Source organism: Halichoerus grypus, chromosome 1, assembly GCF_964656455.1.
Source record: "Halichoerus grypus chromosome 1, mHalGry1.hap1.1, whole genome shotgun sequence".
Lineage (NCBI taxonomy): Eukaryota > Metazoa > Chordata > Mammalia > Carnivora > Phocidae > Halichoerus > Halichoerus grypus.
In genome coordinates, this window is record NC_135712.1 from 92771528 (window position 1) to 92792497 (window position 20970).

The window sequence follows — 20970 nt, forward strand, 5'->3', positions numbered from 1 at the left end:
TGTGTTTAACAAGCTGCTTAAACATCATTATAGAAGAATAGATGTTCAGCTTCATTTGTGTTTGTTAGTGGAATGACACGTAGCATTGTTTAAGGGTATTTTAAAATCACACTTTTTTATGATTATAAAAACTACACATACCTGCTATAGAAAGTATTTGGAACAAATCACCTATACTAATTCTACCACATAGGGCAAACAGCTGAGAACATTTCAGATAGTTCCTTCTAGCCTTTTTTCTATGCATATTATCCATGTAGAATGGTCTGCTAATGAGGCAAATGTCTTGGTCGGACTTCTTTTATCATAAGAGGATATCAATTCCCTCCTTCACTCAGCTGATTTTACCACATAGGGCCTTGCCCATGACTGATAACCTAGAGCAGGTTCGTTCCAGGTCCTTGTCAGAGGTCCTCCCATGCCACTGAATAGTAACCAAATCAGCACTGAGAGGAAGGACAAGGGAAGAAGCCCGAAGGCTGTGCCTTTACTCAATTATACTTTGGTAGGATCTTTGCCTCTTCTGAAACACAGGATAAACTATGGCTGTGTGATATTTAATTTTGTGTTCTGTTCATTCTATTACATACTGAAATTTGTGAGGACACAGAGGAAGAAACTCCTTCAGGTATCAATCCCTTCTCAGGGGCCACTGAGTTATTTTTATCTTTGAAATTCAATACACATGATTGTTTTCCTCTCTTTGCACTGGCTTCTAGGAAATTTACTGGTAAATTTATAGCATATTTCTAGCAAGGATATAGCACCGAGGGTTTATATTTTGTATACTAACTTTATTTTTGGCTTCATCTTATCTTTCCCAATCTTTTTTCTTACAGCCATTTTTATGCTTCTATTAGAATATTTACATAAATCAATTTAAACCCTGCTGTGCAGAGGTAACATGGTGTGAAAATGTATCTTTTTATCTGCAGAATAGTTTCAATTTGAATAGATGCCTGCACTTAAAACTTGAAGAATTTTACATAAAAACCCAGATTTCTGGCTTCTTTTTTAAAAATTAAAGGTCATGCAATACTAGTCTCACATTTGCAGCTTCCTTCTTTAAGTGGGGGAAATGCTCTCCAGTGCTATAATCTTGCCCATTTGCTCTTATATTCTCAATAGTAGAGACAGTATTTCAGTCCTCTAGTTATCAAGGTTCTCCTTTACTTATTTGTTCCTGCCTAGTTCATGTGGGCACTGGAATTTGCAACCTCTGTTTTACAGGATATGGTCAACTGTAAGTAAATCTATCTGTGTTTGTATGTATATAATACATATAATTGGGATGACCCTTTTAAACACCTAACAACATTCTAAGGGAAAAACAAACAAAAGGTGTATAGAATATTTGAAATGTTGGAGCTATTTTTCTTTATTTTATTTCCTCAGGTAATAATATCCCATTATGAATACGTTTTGGGTATTCCACTGAATGACCGAAAAGCTATCAACAACTATACTATCAACAGTACAAAGGAACTGCCCACAGTCCCATACCTAGGGGATTCAATACCAACACCTTTGGTGGAGGAAGAAACTACAGCATCTACTAGCCTCGTCACCATGCTCTGGTCCTTGTCTGTGTCTAGCTTTGCAGTTGGTGGAATGATTGCATCATTCTTTGGCGGGTGGCTAGGGGATCGGCTTGGAAGGTAGGCAAGTTTCATAAATAAGCATAAACATGGAAACTTTAGTATTTGGGGTTTCTAAAACTTTGTTTAGAAAGAAATCATCTTTCCTTTTGTGGAATAGTTTCAGAGTTGTTCTTTTCAATTCATGAACCTATGAATTACGTTTTAGAACAAATAATGGAGAAAGCTGTTGCCCTAATCTGCTTAACCATAGAGGCATTTATAGCAAAAGTGGGTTTGGTGTGTATTCCCACAGAACTGATTTGATTCTCTAAATTTTTTAGTTTTAAAACATATTGGGGTGCCTGGGTGGCTCAGTCAGTTGGGTGTCTGACTCTTGATTTTGGCTCGGGTCATGATCTCAGGATTCTGAGATCCAGCCCCCACCCCCAAGTCAGGCTCAATGCTCAGTGGGGAGTCTGCTGGAGATACTCTCTCTCTCCCTCTGCCCCTCCCCCTGCTCACTCTCCCTCTCTCTCTTTCTCAAATAAATCTTTAAAAAACTAAAATAAAATAAAACATGTTAAGAAACCACTACATAAATGGTTAACTCAGGAACTCAATGGCAGAGCTAAGAGTAAAATTTTTAACCAGGGAATCCATTGTTTGCTTCACCAAATCACTCCATTTCTCAGACATCCAGTTTTTCATTTTCAAATTAGAATTTGGCATTTGGATCAGTCAAGTCCTAAGGTCAAATCAATATCCCTAACTCCCAATTGCCCAATATACTTGGCATGGGTTTCTAGCTGTTGCTACTGCTCTCTCAAAGTCCCAACCAGAGATGAAGCAAGTAGTGTCTCCACTTCTTTACCCTGGTTTTTATCAAGTGTATTGGATTAAAAATGTCATTTAAAAAAAAACTCCCTGGAACTCCTTTACACTTAAATTTCATTCACTTAGTCATGTGACATACTAAAAATTGGGATTCCACCCCCACACACAGAGAGAGGAAATAAAATCAGAAAATCAAATGGGTTTTTTTTTGGACTCATTTTCTGTTTTGAGGCCACCTTTTGTTTATTAATTTCTTTTTCTCTGATGATAAAAATAAATATGCAAATACGGAAAATTTAGAAAATGCAAAAACCACTAAAGATGTATATATATATAGGTAACTATTTTAGTAATTCTAGATTACAATTCATTTAGTTTTTTATATTCTTACTTTAAATTATAATTTTATCTCTCTCATTATTAAAATTCTGATAATTTCCTTCTCTTGCACTGGAGATTTTATATAAGGCTATAAGAAGTTTTCTTAAACAATGAGTATCATTGGGGCACCTGGGTGGCTCAGTTAGTTAAGCATCTCGGCTCAGGTCATGACTCTATCAGGCTCCCTGCTCAGCAGGGAGTCTGCTTCTCCCTTTGCCCCTCACCCAGCTCTCATGCTCTCTCTCTCTCAAATAAATAAATAAAATCTTTAAAAAAAATGAGTTGCATAATAACCCAAGTTTTATTCTTGTTCTTACTTGAAAGGGACTTTCCTCTACCACAAAAGATAATAGTTTCTCACATTTTTATCAATTTGCTGGTATTTAGCTGACTTAAAATCAGAATCTGCAAGTTACAGGGTTCGTAAACTGACTTTAATTGTTAAAAAAAATTTTAAATCATTTTAATTTGAACCAAACTGGTTTATGCAATAATTGGAAATTTTTCTAGATTAATATTTCTACAATAAATAAAATTAAGCAAAGTTAAATTTTAAAATATGAATCAACCAATTCTTTTAGCAGCTACTAATGTTTTATACCTCTTCCACCCTTAAAGAGAAAATTTAAGGGGTGCCTGGCTGGCTCAGTTGGTGGAGCCTGCGACTCTTGATCTCCGGATCGTGAGTTCAAGTCCCAAGTTGGGCGTGGAGCTTACTTTAAAAAAAAAAAGAAAGAAAGAAAAAATGTAAGCCCTTGTTCTCATTTCATTTAGAAATGAGATTTTGACATGTCTAGTGATGTACTCTAAAGCATTTAATTCATGTCCTCGTGATGGATACAGGATGCATACCCTCTCAAGTCTTAGAATTTAGCATCAACAATGGTCATACCCCAAAGCAATGTCAAATGATCATTTATCAAATGACTTTGGTAAACTAAAAGTGAGGCTTCTTCCAAGTATCAGTAGAAAAATGATTCTCCATGAATAGCACCCACAAAATTAATAATTTTAACATCAGGGGCGCCTGGGTGGCTCAGTCGTTAAGTGTCTGCCTTCGGCTCAGGTCATGATCCCAGGGTCCTGGGATCGAGCCCTGCATTGGGCTCCCTGCTCCGCCTGAAGCCTACTTCTCCCTCTCCCACTCCCCCTGCTTGTGTTCCCTCTCTCACTGTGTCTCTCTCTGTCAAATAAATAAATAAAATCTTTAAAAAATTTTTTAAAAATAATTTTAACATCAAAATTAAGAAAAAAGAGTTCAGTCTCTATATAAAGTATTTTTCTAGGAAGATTCATTGAGAAATGACATGATTTTCCTTATTGACCAGGTCATTGCTCCATCAATTAAAAATAAGTAAATAAAAGCTTATTTTTCCATTACTTCTTTAAAAAAAAGTCTTTCCTTATAATTGTGTAATAGGCAATAAATGTCTGTGGCCACTGCTTCATAGATTTGGCTTCTCAGGGTCAATTTTTCCCGAAGTTGCGCACTTAAAATTTAATTACAATGACATGGTGGAGAAGACCATGGTCTGTGCAATCCACACTACCGTCAGTGAAGGAAGGTATACATAGCCTGCCTTTAAATGCATTCTTTCTTTTGTATAAAAAAATGGAACTCACTAGAATCAAGCATTAACCTTTGGTTTCATACAGATCAAGCCCCAGCTCTAACACTTAATAGTTGTGTGAAAATGAGCAAGTTACTTAGGTTCTCTAAGATGTTTCCCCATCCATCTATCTACAATGTAGGAAAAAATAATACCTAACTCATGGCATTATTGTGAGAATTACATGAGAGCACAGACAGAGGATTTATCACAATGCCTAGCACATAGTAAGCAGGCACTGAATGTAGCCTTACTTTGATGCTGATGCTGATGAAGACAATGATCATGACAGTGTTAAAGCCTACGCTAACAGGAGTATTTAGAGCAAAATTTAAAGAAATATACTTAGAAATATATTTCTTTCTCCCTGATTCAGTGATTTCATGTATTTTTGGATTATTTATTCTTGGCCATTTCTCATGCCTGAGCAGAAGCTAAAATCCTTTAAGTGGTACAAAGTGCTCTAGCACCCACCGATGATAAGGAAGAGGGACTTTAGAGCAATCTGGCATCAAATATACTTTCAAGCTATCTCTTTTAAGAGTTTTTCTCCCTAATAGAATATATTCCCTAACAGAATATATAGTACTAGCCAGCTAGTAACAATTTCTTAAGGTAAATTATTGAATTTGTTTGCCCTCTGAACTTGAGTAGAGAAAGGGTACTTCAGAGAGAAATAGCCCCGTCTTTTTCTGCTCTGCAGCTCTGAAACTGACCAGCTCTAAATCACTGTTTCCCCTCCCTTTGAGTAGTTGACATTTTCCTATGTTGGTTTTCTATTACTGCTCTAATGAGTTACCATAAACAGTGGCTGAAAACAACAGTTATTTTCTTATAGTTTTGGAGGTCAGAAGCTCAAATTCAGTTTCATTTGGCTGAAGCCAAGGTGTCAGCAGGGCTGGTTCCTACTGCAGCTTCGGAAGGAAGAACCCATTTCCTTGCCCTTTTTCAGCTTCCGGTGGTCACCATATTGCTTGGCTTGTGGCCCCCCCATTCAATCTTCAAAGTACATTACTCCAATCATATTTCTGCCATTACATTATCTTCTCCTCTGCCCTCCTCTTACCAGAATACTTGTGATTCCATCACTGGGCCCACCAGGATAATCCAAGATAATCTCTTTATCTCAAAACTGTTAATTTAATCACATCTGCAAAATCCCTTTTATTATATAAGGTAATATATTCCCAGAGTCTGAGGATTAGGATGTGGACTCTTACGGGATATTATTAAGCCTATCACATACTTGTTGGGCAATCATTGCAGTATAAGACTACATAATTTTACTCTCCAGAAAAAAAAAAATCTGTCTGGTATTAAAGATACTTGCTTAGAAAAAGCTCACCTATTCAAGTTTGAAACATTGACACAGAACATAACAAGATGCTTACATTTCTTTGTGGCACAAATATTTCCACACCTGTCCATTCAGATTCTTTTACTGGCCTTATCATCATCTACTGAACTTTAAAGAAGGTTTTTGTGCCCCACTTTCCCATTTAATAGGAATAAAAGTATCAGATATCTGCAAATGTTGTTAATTTTCATATGATTAATTTTGAAAATGATGTTTTTTTGCTATTGTCAGCTTTATACGTATTTTACGTTGGTTGACATTAATTCATAGGTTCTGGAAATATGATGACATGCAATGTTAAAATAAGAATAATTATAATTCTCTATGATAAAACACTTAAAGTAAATTTTAATTTACTTCCAAATAATTCATAGTAAAATAAATTTAACTTTGAAAGTCCTTACATCATCTACATCAACTAAAACCTGCATCATTAAGAACGAAAGAAAGAAGGTGGGGGAGAAAGAAAGGAGAGGAGAGGAGGGAAGGAGGGAAGGAAGGAAGAAAGGAAGGAAGGAAGGAAGGAGAAGAGAAGGAGAGGAAAGGAGGGAGGGAGGGAGGAAAGAAAGCAAGGAAGGAAGGAAGGAAGGAAGGAAGGAAGGAAGGAAGGAAAAAGAGAAGAGAAGGAAGAAAGAGGGGAAAGAAAGAGGATGTAATAGATTACAACTACAGTGTTGAATATAGCTATCACCAGACAGTTACTTCAAACAAGCAACTTGTAGAAAACTTAGTTAACTGCTTGAAAAAATTTCAGAAGTATTATCTTAAATCAAACCAGTCATCACCACAACTGAGTCATCTCTATTAAACTGTAGAGATCACATGCATGAAACCCAGATTTTTTCATTATAAACATTACTTACTGTTAATGCGTTAGTCCACCCATAAATCAAACTAGCAATCATGGCTTAAAATTCCCCAACTAACTTTTTCAGAAAAATTAAAATAACTGCTCTTAAGTAAATATCTTAGCATACTCTGAAAGCAAATAATTTTATCAAGTTTTGATGCTGAATTTTTAATTCTTGCTTTTTAAAATTTCAGAATCAAAGCCATGTTGGTAGCAAACATTCTCTCATTAGTTGGAGCTCTCTTGATGGGGTTTTCAAAACTGGGACCATCTCACATTCTTATAATTTCAGGAAGAAGCATATCAGGACTCTACTGTGGTAAGTCAACCATGCACACTCGTGTGCACACACACACACACACACACACACTTGTCTTAAAATTATTCTAAAGGCAGATACGGTAACATGCAGGGAAGTTTTCAAGCCGGAGGTGGCATCACAAAAGGGAAAGGCAATAGCATAAAATTGAAGTCCTGAGTCAGGGAGGTTTGGGACCAGTAAGTGGGAGTTGTGAAACTATCTTCTTGCTCATGGCAATTTCCAGTGGTATAATCGAAGATAAATAATTTAACTCATAGCTTCCTGATCTGCTAAATGAAGGAGATAGTATGTACGACGTAGGGCACTTGTGAGAATACATGTAAAATGTTCAGCATAGAGCCTGCCTATAGTAAGCTGCTGAGAAAAGCCAGCTGTTGTTACTGCTCCTGCCCTGCAGTAGACAGTGGCACACTGCTACACCCAGAACCTCCACCCTGGCTCTTATGGCCTACTTGGCCACCTAGGTCTCTATCTCTCCTTTCTGGAAAGACCTTGACACCCAAGCCCATCTCTCAGACCACATTCCCTTAGCGGTTGGATTTCAGATGCGGCTGGGTGAAGCATTACGGTGGCAGTGACCGCAGGGAGAGGGAGTCAGGCAGGAGCAGCTGGTAGAGGAGTTCATAATGGACAAAGGATGCGCCCCTTGCGAACCTCACATCTGAATATCTGGAATCACTAGTTCTTGGAAATAGCTTTTCAAACTTTTGGAAGTTTCAAATTTTCAGAAGCAAATACAATCAGCAGAGGTCTGAACATCTCTAAAAGGGAGGATCACTTCATCTCTAAAATAGCTAAATCTTTAGCTTCTCAATGCCAGTGAAGCCCTGATTCTGATGGTTTGGAGCCAAGGTTTTAACCCATTGTCCCAAATCATAGAGCTGTCTTTCAAAGCACTAATATCCACTGGGGCCAGGGGAGGGTGTGAGAGCACAAAATGATGTATAAAATGTTTATAGTTTTTACTTGCAAAGAGAAAAGACTATAGCTTCATGTGTCTTCAATGATCCCCTGAAACAAAAGTCCAAAATACCCACAAGTTAATAACTTAATTAAAAGTCTCTTTTCATTGTTTTCAATGTTAATACAAATAGCTGAAAGCTAGGATAGCTTTATCAAGGTGAAGAGGCAACCCACATGTGGAGAGATTTAGATTCAGAATGAATTAATTCTGGCAATGTCTCTGCCTGGCCTTAGATATATTAACTGGATGTTCTGTAAAATGCAAAGAATAACACTATCAAGGAGTTCCAAATCATGATTCTTCTTTCTTCTTTCTCCATTTTAAAAAATACAGTATGAAAAAAAATCACAAATATTTTTGGGAAAATTGAAAAGAAATGCTATAAACATTGTGGAGCAACCTATCACTAGCATAGCCAAGTAACTTGTACTCCCCAATTATCTTTTAAAATTATGCCTGGTCCTGTTCTGAGCATTAAAATTGCTAAAAATTATAGGAAATACATTTTGACTTTAAATTTGTGTGAACTCAGACCTGTGAGCTTATCTACATTATTATGTTCTTGAGCTACAATAGGAGGTATTACACAGAAAGTACAGCCTGGAAAAGGGACAAATAAATGGGCTTTTTCTTTTTTTTTTTAAGATTTTATTTATTATTTATTTGACAGAGAGAGACACAGCGAGAGAGGGATCACAAGCAGGGGGAGTGGGGAAGGAGAAGCAGGCTTCCCGAGGAGCAGGGAGCCCGAAGAGGGGGGCTCAATCCCAGGACCCTGGCATCATAACCTGAGCCGAAGGCAGACGCCTAACGACTGAGCCACCCAGGCGCCCTAAATGGGCTTTTTCTTATTTAAGTTCAATAGACCACACATTAGAGTCACATGTAAATGTCAGCCAAAATTCAGATGCCGTATCAATCATGCAACTGTTCATGTGAGATATTAAGAACAATTTAAAGCATTAAAAACATATTGAAAGAGTTCCCAAAGTAATCTTTTACACAAAAACCATATATTTTCATTTTATAGACAAACTCTCTAAGAGGAAGACTCTAACAAGTCTTATTTTTAAATTCTCAAGAAAATGCTAAACATTGCATTCCACCTTGCTTGTTGATAGTCTCTAACCTTTTTATGCACTCAACAAATGGCTGGATACTCCACCATTTCCAACGTGACTGAGTACATCTGTGTTTAAGAAAGCTATAGAAGGCAGAATTGCCTAGGGCTTTTCAATTTTTTGGTATTCCTTTAAGCACCAAAATCCTTTCTGAAGCCCATTGTTAGGAGAGAATAAAGAAGAAGCTGGGTTGCTCTGCGTGGAGTAATTGAGGGAAGAGCCCCTGAATTCCTTAACCTCTTCCACCTGTCCACACCTCCCTCACCACTTTAACAGTGATCTTGAGGTACTTCCACATTGTGTAGACTCAGGGCTTGTAGTTCTCGTGCTAAAGCTCTATTGCACTATGATCTTGGATAAACTGTTTCTCACCTCTATCAAGTAAAGAGATTGGCCTAGATATGTTCTAATTTCCTTTAACACTATGAGTTTAGATCAAGAATATTATTAAAGCATTCTTCAGTCTCTTTTCTGAAGACAACTTGAGGCATTATGATGTAAAGTCAATTTTAACATGGTTTTAACTAAATAAGGCAATGCTATGAATAATTGCCAAATCCATGACTAACCATTTCTTTCTATTGCTATATCCAACTACAGCTTCAATAGAGTCTTATCAACAAATATTCTTTGCATAAACTGTGTCTATGACTGGGGACAAGGGGTCTTCCAACAGACTCTGACAGGACCTTTTAGTCAGGATATTGACTATACTTAAACCAAATTATTGTTATTGAGATAGTCCTGGCTGCAGTTTCACATTTATGTTCATGTTTTATGCAGGACTAATTTCAGGCTTGGTTCCAATGTACCTTGGTGAAATTGCTCCAACCACACTCAGGGGTGCTCTTGGCACACTTCACCAGCTGGCCATTGTCACGGGCATTCTTATTAGTCAGGTAAAAACTCCCATCCCCTACTTCACCCATCCTCTACTTTATCCAGCTTCTTCCTCCCTGATAGATCGACACAGCGGAAAAAACTAGTTCCACCATTGGGAGTGGGGATGCTGTAGAGACTTAGGCTTTTTAGCTCAAAGCTAAATTATTACTGCTTCACTCCTCACTTCTCCCCTTGGATCTGTGGTAGGGTTGGCACTAGAGATGACCCAACATGCCAGGTCTTGAACTTCTGGAGCTAGTCTAGAATTAAATTATTCTGTTCAGATTTCAAAGAATTGGAAACTTCACATTTTTAACTGCTGGATTTCCTTTGTTTTGAGCATCTTACCTGGACAATTAATATGTGTATGATTACCATAGCAGTTTTTTGTCAGCTGGCTCTATCCTTCCCTTCCATCCCATGGACTCAGAGTCCTCAGAACCCTTAACCTAGGATTATCCAGAGGGTAAACCACTGCAATAAGGATGATAAATCTGGGTCTCATTATAATAATTGTTCTATCTATATAATCCCATTTTATTTTTCTGGGTAATCTAAGGAGAAATTTTTTAGGGTCCAAAGTTACACATGGTTTTTGGTGTTGCTTTAGATGTCAAATGTGTTCTTAAAAGTTTGGTTGTTTCCCATCCTAAATGGCCCATATGCGTTAATGAAAACAAACCTAAGTGTACTCTTTGTAAAACAAATAGTCCCAAATTTAGTTAAGTAAGACACACTAGTAATAGTTTCTGCTTTGGGCATACTTGAATCAAAGTTGTCAGGGATTACTATTAAATAACCAACGTACTTTTTCAACAAATGGTTACAGAAGGCAGACCCAAAGTGTTGTGCAGTTGCCATGCTTCCTCCCTGCCTTTTCAGATTGTTGGCCTCAACTTTATCCTGGGCAATCATGAGCGGTGGCATATCCTGCTTGGTTTGTCTGCTGTGCGAGCCATCATCCAGTCTCTGCTGCTCTTCTTCTGTCCAGAAAGCCCCAGGTACCTTTACATCAAGTTGGATGAAGAAGTCAAAGCAAAGAAAAGTAAGCCTGTGGGTGGTTTTCTTTCTTCCTATTGTTTTGGAACTATCAGCTAATGAAAAACAGTGTGCAAGAATGTTTACTGGTCAAGTTGGTATGAGCGCTTTCCAAATGAAGTCAATGATTACATGTAAGAAGAATGTGCAAGATCACTTCAATATGACTCACGCATGCCATTTCAAACCCATAAACACTTGATCCCAAGTGGGAAGCCCATGTGCACAGGATTGGACTCAACCAGAGGCTTCTAAAAGACCTTTACCTGCATTATGCTTCTATGATAACAAAGATCATAGTTTTCTTTGTCATTAGATAAAGCCAAATGTTTTTCTCAAAATTTAAAAACAGGATTTAATTTAACAAAAAGAATTGCCAACACTCATGCTGTAAAGCAATAGAATGGGCTATGCAGAACTATAGCTCTTTCATTAACATAATAAAAATAAATTTGCTTTTGTTTTGACCTGAGTTGTATCAATCTGATCATTTTGTGGGCAGGCCTGAAAAGACTCAGAGGAGGTATTGATGTCACCAAAGACATCAATGAGATGAGAAAGGAAAAAGAAGAAGCATCCAGTGAACAGAAAGTCTCCATAATTCAGCTCTTCACCAACTCCAGCTACCGACAGCCTATTCTAGTCGCACTGATGCTGCATGTGGCTCAGCAATTTTCTGGAATCAATGGGGTAAGTTTAAGAATACTCTCTAACTCCCTGAAATAGGGAAAGAAAGGGGTATAAATTTTTTTTTTGTATTAGAATTTCTTGAGTTATTTTAATTAGTTCAGTTAGCCACTGTAGAGTACATCATTAGTTTTTGATGTAGTGTTCAATGATTCATTAGTTACATATAATATCCAGAAATCAGAGAGGGAGATGAACCATAAGAGACCCTGGACCCCGGGAAAGGGGTATAAATTTAAATAACTAAAGGCATTTTAAAATGTTGATATCATGTTTTACTACAATAAACATATACTGAGCATTAATTTTCTTTGTTTTGCCTCATCTGCTCTCTAAAATTAGATTAGAATTTTTAAAAATGTCAACAATCAATGACACTGTGTGTCTATTAAGATGGAAGGTAAAAAGCAAAAATCATAATTAATACAAAAGCGGGAAAAGGAGAATAATTATACAAAAAAAAAAACAAAAAAACCTTAAATTAAGGGGCTTCTAGAGTTGAATAGCAAGTTTAGGATTCCGGATAGTCCAGGCAAAAGGAGTCCATGGTTCCCTTTATCTGTGTATCTTTATTATTTTTTTTAAAGATTTTCTTTATTTTAGAGAGAGAGAGGGCATTGGCGGGGGGCAGAAGGAGAGGGACAAGCAGGCTCCCCGCTGAGCAGGGAGACCAACGCAGGGCTCAATCCTAGGACCCTGGGATCATGACCCAAGCTGAAGGCAGACGCTTAATCCACTGAGCCACCCAGGCACCCACCTCCCTTTACCTATTTAAATGAAGTATACCAGGGGCACCTGGGTGCCTCAGTTGGTTGAGCATCAGACTCTTGATCTTGATCTTGGGACTGTGGATTCAGGCCCTATGCTGGTCTCTGTGTTGGGCTCTGCACTGGGTGTGAAACCTACTTATAAACAAACAAACAAAACAAAACAAATCAAACCAAATGGCTAGGTGCAAAGAAATTTCCTGCCATGCAAGAAATTTTTATTCTAGGGGCGCCTGAGTGGCTCAGTCGTTAAGTGTCTGCCTTTGGACCCCCTGCTTGGCAGGAAGCCTGCTTCTCCTTCTCCCATTCCCACTGCTTGTGTTCCCTCTCTCGCTGTGTCTCTCTCTGTCAAATAAATAAATAAAATCTTTAAAAAAAAAAAAAAAAAGAAAAGAAATTTTCACTCTATTTGGGGAGCCAGCATACAAAAGAAACAACAGTGTGAACTGGCATGACAGTGGTGAATGAGGGCAGTAGACAAGACATGATTAAGAAACATACTGAATGTTAAACTAGTTTTTAGGTTTTGAACTGAAATCACCGCATTACACAGACTAAAATTGTTCTACTGGCAATTAGCCACTAGAAGAAAAAAAGTAAGCATTTGCTAAAAAAAAAAGATTTAAAAAATCACTTATCCTCTTTTACTGCTGTTAAAAATGTGGTTTGGGCTTCCTCTATTATGAGCTAATTACAGATCCACAAGGGGGTGGCTTGTGGATGGGCAGAGTCTTGGAAGAGGTAAAGAAAGTAATTCTCATCTGTTGAAACAAAAGGAGACCTGGACCTCACTCAACAAGGTGAATACTGCTCTTCTGTCATCTCTATCCTCCTTTAATGGTTCCTTGATGTCCGTTTTAATCTAATACTCTATATAACTTCGGGCTTTGGAGACCAAATTTGTATCCATTTTCTCAGCTTCTCCCATATATCCAAAGGAACAATACTTAGTCTTTCTGAACCTCCCTGCTTTAGCTACTATCCCAGTGCCTGACTTAGAGGCATCCAGGAAATGTTGAGCTGAGGCTGTTGGGCAGCCTAAAAATGTGGGATAGTGTACAGTGTGCTATAAGCTACTCCTCTCTGAGCACAGTCTGTACAGTCCTTCTCCATTAGCCCTATCTGCAGGAAGAGGTGCCAGCAACAGGACGTGTTAAATGGGGAAGGAATGAGACAGGATGAGAGAATGACAGAATGGCCTTAAAAAGACCATTATAAACGTAAAAACATAATTAATAATAAAGGCCATTAGAGAGATTTTGAAGATTTCTCCATGTCTACAGAGATTAGTGAAAAATTTTGGATTAAAAGCAATAGCAACCAGAATTCTTATACAGAATTCTTATAGAGGTTGAAGAGCTTCCTTGGAAAAATAGGGGGATATTCTGGGGGGTTCTGGAAGACTGGAAATTATTTATTTCTTGATCTGTGTGCTGGTTACACAGGTGTGCTCAGTTTGTAAAAATTAATCTGTATACTTATGTTGTGTGTACTTTTTTGTATGTATTTTATACCTTAACAAAAAGTTTAAAAATTAACAAATACACATCAAGATAATGCAGACTCCAGGTTTTCAGCTAAATTTAAGGAGAACTTTAATCAGAAGTTTCAAACACTAAAGGTTGATAGTGGTTTCTCATTGCCTGGAAGAAGAGGACAGATAAAATGTTTAGGGCATTCTAGGGACCATGGTTCCATAGAAACTACTAAAAATAAACAACCTAAAATATTTCTTGCTTTCAAGCTACCAGTGCTAGGATTCTTGATTAAAGCTAAATTGTTATTACTTTACAGATCTTTTACTACTCAACCAGCATTTTTCAGACAGCTGGAATCAGCCAACCTGTTTATGCAACCATTGGAGTTGGCGCCATCAACATGGTTTTCACTGCTCTCTCTGTGAGTTAATACCCTAGATAAATATGCTACTTGTTCCTCAGTTCAGAAATGGGGGAAGGGGGTACCTTGTGATCTAAAAGCAACCAGTGATTTATTGCTCATGTGTATTGGGTGTATAGAACCAAGTGGGTCACGGGAAGAGTCCTATATGCAAATAACAAACTACTAAGCATGGCTGAACAAGTGGATCACTAGTTGTCCCCATTTGCTGGGATGCCATTTAGTCACTCATTTGTGAATTAATAACTTACTTGGGGCACAGAGGACTTCTTTCTTGTGTAAATAGATGGAGTCCTTTTCCTTTGCTCTGTACTTGAATCTGTTGGGATCAGGTGACTACTTGTCATTCCTATCAATATTGGGTCTTCTACCTAGTTTCCTCTCTTTCCATGGTTGAAATCCTTTTTTTATCCTGATGTCTTGGCAAAAACACTTAAAAAAAAAAATAAGGTCTTCTGTAACGTATCTATGCCCGTGACAGGGTTAAACAGACTCAGCAAATGCTTAAGATATTAGGTTAATGAACAGAGCTTCTAGATAGCTCACAAGGCCATAACTTCTGGTGATGCATTAAAGTGTGTGTGATATTATAAGAGATGGAGTAGAAGTGGTATAACTTGAAATGTTATTAGTTTTGAAATGTTATTTTTTTTCTCACAAGGGGAAAAGTCATATAGTCTTTTCAAGACCGAATACCTTATATAATGAATGATTCAGTATCTTGACAATATTTAACATAAATAATCTAAGAATAAAGTAAACAAACAACAACAACAAAAAACCCTAAAACTTCCCAACTCATGTAATTCACTCTAAAATGAGGATAATTGGGCTTATTTTTATCTTTGAATGCAGGATATTCAAAAAGCTTGTGCTTTTAAATGTTAGTCACCATGTTATATTCAATATACTTCAGTCACTTGTTTTTCATTCTCTGCACATGGACTTTTAACTATTACCTTAGGGTGGTCAATAAATTACAGCCTAGCTACCTAGATCAAAAAGCAGATTTGTCCAGACTACATTAAACAGTGCTGGACCTTGGAAAGAGGAGGGAGAACAGATAACAAGGGAACACCAGCAGTTCTGTAGACATGCTTTTAGAGATAATGCCTGTTCAAGCCAAAAGGCCACTCAAAATCGATGAAGGCCTGCTACTGGGATGTAATCCAAGGGCTACTCACATTCTTTTGTCTCCTGAGATATATTTTTGACAAATCCTACTTCAACATATTTTTCTAATATAGAAATTATGCTTAAAACATTTTATGTGTAACAGGATTTGCTGTGTAAAGCAACAAGTTGTCAAAATTGGGTAACCCAAATTCTAAATGCCTATAAAGGAAACTACTGCAGAATTTCATTTTTGCCCCCCTCCCCACCAACCCAGCTGGAGTAGGAGTAGTTGTTTGGAAAAGTTTCTTGATTATTTTGAATATGCCTTTTTAGAGTTTATCCATTTATTCTGTGAAAGTTTTTGAACAGATGAGTGACATTTTAAATGTCAGCTCTAATCATCTGTCTAATTAACCCTCCAGGGCTACAGATAACATTTAAGATTTTTAATTATATTTATTTTTGAAAAGTTGTTTTAAGGATCAAAAAGTACAAAAAGCATAGTCCTTCAGTCATGCAACTCCTCTCCCCTAAATTAACCAATGTTATTGAATTCTGTGTATCTTTTCAAATAAAGATATACAAATAGGAATATGCACTGATAAGTATTAAGTGTTTCACCAACTTGGAAGGGACATAATCAATTTTTTTTTCGGAATGAGTATTTGGGAAAAGAAAGACTTTCCTAACTCCATGCTGAATTATGTTTCCACATTCCATATTTTCTCCCACACTGATGGGTTGGTAGAAGAGGGCCTGTAAACTTGAGAGAAAACAAAACAGGAAGAAATGTGGAGGGAATGGGGACACAGATGGGTCTAGAGGAGAAGCAGTGGCATCCAGGATCTGCGTGACACACACTGTCTTGGGCAAAGACAAGGGTTCTAGGTCAGGCAGACATCTCCATCCTCAAGGAGTGAGTTCATAATTTATTATCCTATTAGTAACAATTGTTCAGAAACAGAAGAAACATAGTAAAGCCCTCATTCCTGAAGAAATGCTTCTATTTTCTTGATAGCTTGACATGGTGTCATCAAGTCAACTTGGAAAGTCATAGAGTCAAATTATATAGATAAATGTTATGAACTTGGGCATGAGGTGTTTTTCATACTACCTTCTCAACAGTAAGTGTGGCTCTTTGCTCATCATCCTGAAGTGATCTGAAACCCAAATATGAATTGCCTCTGAAATGAAAGGGGCTTTTACTATAGGTGAAAACAAATGTTTCTCAGATATTCTCAGAGCCAGAGCTCAAGGCTGTTGAATTGCTGTTGATTCACTGATAGATTTATGAGCCAAGCCAATTTACTCATTGAAGTGAGAAATTATGACAGATCATTTTTGTGTGTGATTCACCAACCTTGGCAGTATCCCAAGGATCAAGCAAGAAGAGTCTGTATAAACAAACATTGGTCTTGTCTAATTGTAAATGTTAAACATTAATGCAAAGGTCCACAGACCCCAAGGTATCAATGATCTATCTCCTAAATTAGGATAAGAAAGCACTTTAAGCTTTTGCTTTAAAGTCTTATCTTTTCAAATGGATAATTCACTTCCAGCACCAAATACACTTTAGGCACACCAGAAAAATGCAGATCTGACTATTTGGTAAAGTGATCAAATTCTGTAAGTTGTCAGGTCGTAATTTGACTTTATTAGCAGTGAGAAAGTTGGATGAGAATGGTTGACAACGCAACAGTTATACTATTTTAAGTTGTCTGCTGTGCACAAAACCTTGTACTTAGAACAGGATAATTATCAAAAGATCATTTAATGTCCTTTTTTATGTAGAGCCATTTTAAATGTACAAGAAATCTATTGGAAGAGATCCAAGATGTACAGCCTCTTAATACTGTACTCTAGTGATAATTGCAGAGTGATGGTAAGGTTATGGCTCTTTGTCCAGAATGGCCTATTCAAATCACTGTGACTAAATGAAGCAGGTATCTGTTAATTACTTCTGCTCACTGAGACCAGTTCTGCCACCTGAGGCAAGAGTCACCCCCCAACTCAGGTCCACATCTGTAAAACGGGATTATAGAACTGCCTCCTTCCAGCTGTATAAATTAAAATTACCTCTTCGGCAGTAAAAACTAAGTCAGTATGTTTTAAAACTTTCCTAGGTATTCCTTGTGGAAAAGGCAGGGCGACGCTCTCTGTTTCTAACAGGAATGAGTGGGATGTTTGTCTGTGCCATCTTCATGTCTGTGGGACTTATATTACTGGTAAGTGTAGATTTTTGCACTGAGATTTTTGGTTACCATATGATAGCACTTCTGTGTTCCAGGCTAAAGTGCTCTGTATGTCAAAACATTTGAGACTGACTTTTGAAATAAAGCCAGAGGAACAGCATAGAATACAAGGGAGAAATGTAAAGTAAAGGGGGACTAGCTTTTGGGGTTTAAAGACTTAAATGTCACAAGTGAATTGCACTTGTTACCAAGGGAGGCAGTGTCGCCAAATGGTCAGAGCATAGTCTCTGGGGTCAGCCCCGCTCAGGTTCTAACACTGGCTCTGCCATTTGGCTACCTATGTGACCCAGGGCATGTACCAGGACCTCTCCAACCCAGCATCCTCATCCACTACTTCATGGAGGGTAAGGCATCCTGTCTAGCAATCTTGGTATGAATAGGAGCAAAGCTCATAGATTCTTGCCTTGCTTCTATCACAGGAGAAGAATGACTGAGAATCAAAGTCCTAATCCAGAGGATTTCCTAATGACAGGGTTCAAAAGATTTAAGCGTGACCGAGACTAGAATAAACCCGTCTCAAACCAGAATAATCTGTAGTTATTTGCACATAAACCTATCAGGCAGAGAGCCGCGTCACCTCTGAACTCAGTGAGAGGTGAACTTAGCTAAAGGAAGCAGCAGCCAATAATCCCAACCCCACTTTTGTTTTCATTTTGTTTTTTCCTCAGGATAAACTGGCGTGGATGAGTTATGTAAGCATGGTAGCCATCTTCCTCTTTGTCAGTTTTTTCGAGATTGGGCCTGGCCCTATCCCCTGGTTCATGGTGGCAGAGTTCTTCAGTCAAGGACCCCGGCCTGCTGCTTTAGCAATAGCTGCATTTAGCAACTGGACCTGCAATTTCATTGTAGCTCTGTGTTTCCAGTACATTGCGGTAAGCAGCCTAATATTGTGTAAATTTGCTGAACAGAGATGGAGTAGAACAGCTGCTAATTGGAACTCTGTTTGTTTCTATGCAGAAGTTCTGTGGACCTTATGTGTTTTTCCTCTTTGCTGGAGTGGTCCTGGCCTTTACTCTGTTTACATTTTTCAAAGTCCCAGAAACCAAAGGAAAGTCCTTTGAGGAAATCGCAGCAGAATTCCGAAAGAAGAGTAGCTCGGCCCAAGCGCCAAAAGCTGCTGTGGAAATGGAATTCCTTGGAGCTACAGAGACTGTGTAAAGATAACCTGCTTTTTTGACAAAAACAGAAACAGGAAGGAAGTTGTGTGTTTTTAATTGACGATTCTTTGAGAATTTTATATCTACGTCTTGAAGTATTATTTTATTTTTTAGGGAGCTTTTATGGGCTTTTCTCAGAAATGTCATCCAAAATTACCAAAGAAAGTATTTTTTTTAAGTTAGAGCATCTATTTTTGATAGTAAGACTCTGTAATTAAGTAAACCAAAAAGTCTAGCTCAATTTACTACACCAAAGGGCAAGTACATTGTAATGTTCCTAGCTCTATTCTTTATAACCAGGTTCTCCTGAAATGGAAGCAGTGTCAATGTATCATGTTATTGCTTCAGTAAGCATGTGACTGGAAACCTGGAGCTGCAGCTCATTTACATATTTGAATATGATTATGTTGGCATTTTCTTACCCACAGACCTCATACGAAAGGAGCTTTGGCTAGTGGTAATAAGGTCCATGTTAAAATTGATACTTTTCTATTGCTCCCATTCAGCTTTTTTCTTCTGTATTAGAATTTATATTTTGTTTAAAATTTTATTTTTTCTGTATTTTCACGTGGAATGGTTTATTGAGTATATTAAGATATGTTCATTAAAAAAAAAAACTTTTATTTTTGGTAGGCTTACCAAAACTTTTGGTACTCAGAAAAAAAAATTAGTTCCTTTGCTTGATAACCAAATGATTTTTATAAGATTAAACACTGAAAAGATTTTACCAGTCACACAGCCTGGGTTATCAGTTAATATTAATATCTATTATAAACCTATGTTAATTCCTTGCTAGTTCAGTCCTTTGAGCTCTATTTTCGTTCGCTTTTAAATTGAGCACAGCATGGTTTTCTCAGCTGTATTTTTTATAAAGTACATTCAAACAGTGATTAAGCTGGACATTTTTTTTTTTAAGATTTTATTTGACACAGTGAGAGAGGGACCACAAGCAGGGGGAATGGGAGAGGGGAGAAGCAGGCTTCCCGCCGAGCAAGGAGCCCGATGCGGGGCTCGATCCCAGGACCCTGGGACCATGACCCGAGCCAAAGGCAGATGCTTAACGACTGAGCCACCCAGGCGCCCTAAGCTGGACATTTTTATATCTCCTCAAACCCTAAATAAGTTAGAGCAGTCTAAGAGAAATTTGAAATAAAGGATTGCTCTGTTTGTTAAAACATATTTTCTGTATTATGTTTGAAGACAAATTGAAAGAGTAGGATTGCAGGAATCCTAAAGGTGGGCTCCTGAAACTTCATGAATGTTCAATTTCAGACTTTATCAAAATCCCTATTTACTTTTCTGGTTAGATAGTCATCCCCTTTGACGTTCCTTCTTTGTCATGGCAGTATACAGATGCTGTCTAAGCCATTCCATTGCTATTGCTAACATTTCCTGTGTACTATCTATGTGCCAGGCACTGTTCTAAGTGCTTTTACCTATGTAGGCAAATTGGAAATGCACAGATGATTAAACAGACTTTCACTTATAGTCAATTTTACAACTATGGAAATACAGTTCTGATGGATACCAAAGGCTTAGCAGGGAGCTAAAGTATCTCCAGGCTGTCTTCCCCACAAAGTGGAGCACTGAGTCAATCCTTTTTGTTTGCTTTAATGTGCATAAAAGAAGGGCACTTTTTTAAAAGTACTTTTTATGAGTGGAGGGGAAAAAATGCTTAACACTTGTTTTTGTTTTTTTCCCCTAGAGTTGTTTACCTTTATATAATTTGGCAGTCCAGACAACATAAAATTATTTCTTTTCACTTTGCTTTTTATTCCCTTTGGACCAATTTGGAATAAATTATTTTTACTTAGGACTTCAGGACACAGTTAAAGTGAACTTAAATAGTTCAAAAGACTTTTGTGCTAGCTTGCGAACTCTAGAAAAATTGTGGGGACTCTGAATTGGGCAAGAGCAGGAGAATGGCTCCTGTGTGGCTCTTGTCCTCTTCTTCAGGATGCTGGTGGTCTTTGAGAAGCCCAAAGTTACAATGATAAAGAAGTTTAACATTTTTATAGGTGATGAATGTGATTTAATCAAATTGCTATTCCTGATCTCATTTACTAAGAAAATAAAGTAGTAAATGTTTAAATAAAGAACCCAAAAGACCACTTTTAAGTTCTAATTACTTATTTCGACTAACACATAAATAC

The 20970-nt window shown here is 37.6% G+C and overlaps 1 protein-coding gene across 2 annotated transcripts in view; it reads left to right on the plus strand.

Moving 5' to 3' along the window:
• Positions 1-19378, plus strand: part of SLC2A2 (solute carrier family 2 member 2) — a 33990-nt gene extending 14612 nt beyond the window's left edge. The window contains exons 3-11 of one of the 2 annotated variants that reach the window (XM_036075610.2): positions 1396-1658; positions 6807-6931; positions 9803-9918; positions 10784-10946; positions 11442-11629; positions 14188-14292; positions 17532-17633; positions 18329-18532; positions 18618-19378. In XM_036075610.2, coding sequence (XP_035931503.1) covers positions 1396-1658; positions 6807-6931; positions 9803-9918; positions 10784-10946; positions 11442-11629; positions 14188-14292; positions 17532-17633; positions 18329-18532; positions 18618-18818 — 1467 coding nt within the window. In that variant the 3' untranslated portion in view covers positions 18819-19378. The remainder of the gene's footprint in view (positions 1-1395; positions 1659-6806; positions 6932-9802; positions 9919-10783; positions 10947-11441; positions 11630-14187; positions 14293-17531; positions 17634-18328; positions 18533-18617) is intronic. The other variant, XM_078069280.1, reaches the window with a different exon arrangement.
• Positions 19379-20970: the final 1592 nt, after the last annotated feature.